This window comes from Mirounga leonina, unplaced genomic scaffold (assembly GCF_011800145.1).
Source record: "Mirounga leonina isolate KUSES-001 unplaced genomic scaffold, KU_Mleo_1.0 Mir_197, whole genome shotgun sequence".
NCBI classification, from domain to species: domain Eukaryota; kingdom Metazoa; phylum Chordata; class Mammalia; order Carnivora; family Phocidae; genus Mirounga; species Mirounga leonina.
Window position 1 is genome coordinate 1425390 of NW_023270494.1, and position 3123 is coordinate 1428512.

Sequence of the window (3123 nt, forward strand, 5' to 3'; positions counted from 1 at the left end):
GTCTGACTCACCTCCGGTGAGATGTGTAAAAAAAGGGACCCTCATCTTGAGAGGTCTTGAAGGCCAAAGCCACCCCAAGCCCATTCTGGTCGCACAGTCCCCTCACGCGTGTGAGGCCCCGAGCCCTGAGGGGGTCCCCTCTGGCTGACTTGGGGGGCAGGCCTGGCCCGGAGGCGGGCACGTCGGCTGAGACCCCCCCAAGACACCACGGCCTCCGGGGAGTCGCCGCGGACGTGCACACGGACACCAAGGCACAGTAGGATTCCGGACCACTGACCACCTGTACAATAGTTCATATATTTATTCTTAAGCAAGTTATCAATAAAAAATTTAATACTAAAATGCCTTTACATAGAGTTTGCTGTTCATAAAACCTTTGTGTTTTTTTTTGTTTGTTTGTTTTTAGTGTTTACATTGAAAAAAAAAATCCAACCATCCTCTTAGTTTACACATTTACAAGAGCCGAGCTCCGCCAGGTCTAACCGCGGTCAGAGGGCGGGCCACACCGCCCACATGCACGGGTAGAGGGACGGAGGGGAGAGAGTCAGTGCGAGGGCCAAGAGAAGGGTCTTTTCCTTCGCTCAGTGCCTGGGCTTGAAGAGAGCCTTACGCTCTAACTTTTGTGGCTGGGCTGTCCCCACTCAGCGCCTTGGCACCCGGCGCGTCTTCTCCACTCTGCTTGTCCAGCCGCGAGCAGGCCCTCGGGCGCCGCCTCCCGGGTGATCGCCAGGACTGAAATATTGCACTCGTGCCGAGACAAAGGGGAGAACGGGGTGGGAGAGGTAAGCTGGGGTGCAGGGGGCCCCCTCCCTGCCCCTGTACTTCCCATGGAGCCAGAAGCGGGAGGTGGGGCCGGGGTGGTTTCCCGGCTGGAAAGGAAGGGCAGAGAGGGGCTAGGTTGGGGTTCCGGGCACCCACAGACATCCCACATTTCCTGGGGACCTGGGCTGCAGGTCTGTGGTCACACAAAAACTCGTCCTAAGGAACAGTGACTAACTTGGGGGTTTTCCTGGGGCTCCCAGGGGGTGTGGTGGCACGTGGGGACACATGGCCCTCCATGTTTCTGGGACAAGGACCACTGGGCCATGGGTCTGGCTCGCCCTGTCTCTCTTGCCACAGGAGAAGTGAGGGGGTGACAAATACTCTGAGGCTCCCGGGGTGGTGCTGAGGGTCTGGGTGCAGGGTGAACAGCCCCTGAGGCGTGGGTTCGGGCAGGCAGGAGGGACCCGAGCTGGCCCCACACCCCAAGCACTGGCCTGCCCGCCAGGCCACCTGCCCTGCCCAGTGGCCACAGAAAAGGCCCCGGAACCTCCACGTGAGTTGGTGGGGGCTGGTCCCTTCCCTGCTCTGAGTGGAGGCTGGGCAAACTGGCCATCACAACGGAAATCAGAAATACCTTGGAATATTCAGGAAATAAAATCAAAACATCACTTTTTCGTATCGATACTTTAAAACATTTGTTCATATTTGTTTTGTTTTAAACCGAGGTAAGATACATGTATGGCTGTCACAATCCCAGGCTGGGGGGACCGGCTGATCCTGGTTTTCATTTTAGCCTCTGGAAACCCTTCTCTCCCCAGGGACCCTCATCGTGACCTCCCCCGCCCCACACCCCCGCTACACGTTTCCTCCTTCCTGTTTCCTCGTAGGTGGATCAAAAGCGAAGAAACAGCAGTGTGACTCCATCTCACGCGGTTCCGCGATCAGCGCAGGGACTGAGGGTCCCGTCCACCCCCCGTGACCGCCCCCACCCCCAGCTGCTTCTGTTGCCACAGACGCCCCTGTCAGAACTCAGCTAGGCTGAGCAAAACAGTGCATTTCCAACGAAAACCCCCAGAACGAAACCTACACACACACACGCACGCACACACACACACGCACACGCATGCACATACACCCTCGTCACGCGTGTGGGGAAAAAATCCTTTTCCACTATTTTTTTCCATAAAACTTCCCGCAGAAATACAGTATTTACAGAGAGAAATAAATAGACAGCACACCTGATTTCTGCTTTCCCTGGTGGGAGACAGTCGGAGGTACTAGGGAAAATATGGCTTGGATTCTAATCTCTCGGGAACTGCCGATGGGGACGCGGAGCGCGGGGCCAGGCGGCAGAGGCTGGAGGACCCTCCGAAGCGGCCCGGCGCCCCCACCAGGCGCGCCCGCTCCCCAGGGAAAGGAATGCGAAGCCTGCGCCTTGCCTGCCTGGGTTTGCGTATTTGCTGACTCGATGCTGGCTCCCAGCTGCTCCCTCGGTTCGGCCAGGCTCAGCACAGGATGGGCGCTCCGTCGGCCGCCACCAGGCGCCCCGTGGTGGGGTCATAGGTGCCCGCCAGGTAGTAGAGGTCCCGCCGGTCCTGGCACTTCCGGCTCCGCGTCATCTGCTCGTACTGCTCTCGCCCCACCACCTGGCACTTGTGGGAGATGGTCTGCACGTCGTTCTCGTCCTCGTGGCAGGACTGGTACAGCGCATTCTGGGGGGTGGGGGGCAGGAGCAGGGAGCTGGGCCGGGGCCTTGGCAGGGAAGCCCCACCCAGTCTGGGACGGGCCTCTCCGTTCTGGGAGGGTCACTTGGATCAGCCTTGGAACCGTGGACCCCCCGGGGCCTGACAGGGTCCGAGAAATGCTCCTTTCTGCACCATCTGCAAACTCGGGTTCTCCCCGCGGAAGAGCAGACAGGGTGCTGGAGGCCTTCTCTGTGTGGGTGTGCATTGGGGGGCAGGGCGGGGCTGCTGCGGATGGGCGGTCTCGGTGCCGGTGAAACCACCCTGCTTTCACACGGAGCCATGGGGGTGCAGCCGGGGAGGGACCCGGTGACCTGTCTCCAGCGCCTCAGCCCTCAGCTGGGGGGCCTCCAGGTGTGGGGGATGGGGAGGGGGCCTCCACAGATGGGACTACTCGTCTTGCTTTGGCTGCCGTCCCTGCTACCCCTGGTGTCCTGCCCCCACCTCCCCACGGCCCCCCACCTGCCCCAGGTCCCCCACTTTCCCCCACCTCCCCCAGGCCCCCCAACCCCTAGTTCCCCCACTTCCCCCACCTGCTCCAGACCCCCCACTTTCCCCAGGTCCCCCACCTGCCCCAGGCTCCCCACCTCCCCCAGGTCCCCGCACCTGCCCTAGGTCC

General features: G+C 60.7%; 1 protein-coding gene across 2 annotated transcripts in view; it reads right to left on the bottom strand.

The window, feature by feature from the left end:
* Window positions 1-283: 283 nt before the first annotated feature.
* The window catches only part of BAHCC1 (BAH domain and coiled-coil containing 1), a 60370-nt gene continuing 57530 nt past the window's right edge, over window positions 284-3123 (bottom strand). For both annotated transcript variants that reach the window (XM_035025798.1, XM_035025799.1), the window contains exon 27: window positions 284-2474. In XM_035025798.1, the coding sequence (XP_034881689.1) occupies window positions 2268-2474 (207 nt within the window). In that variant the 3' untranslated portion in view covers window positions 284-2267. The remainder of the gene's footprint in view (window positions 2475-3123) is intronic.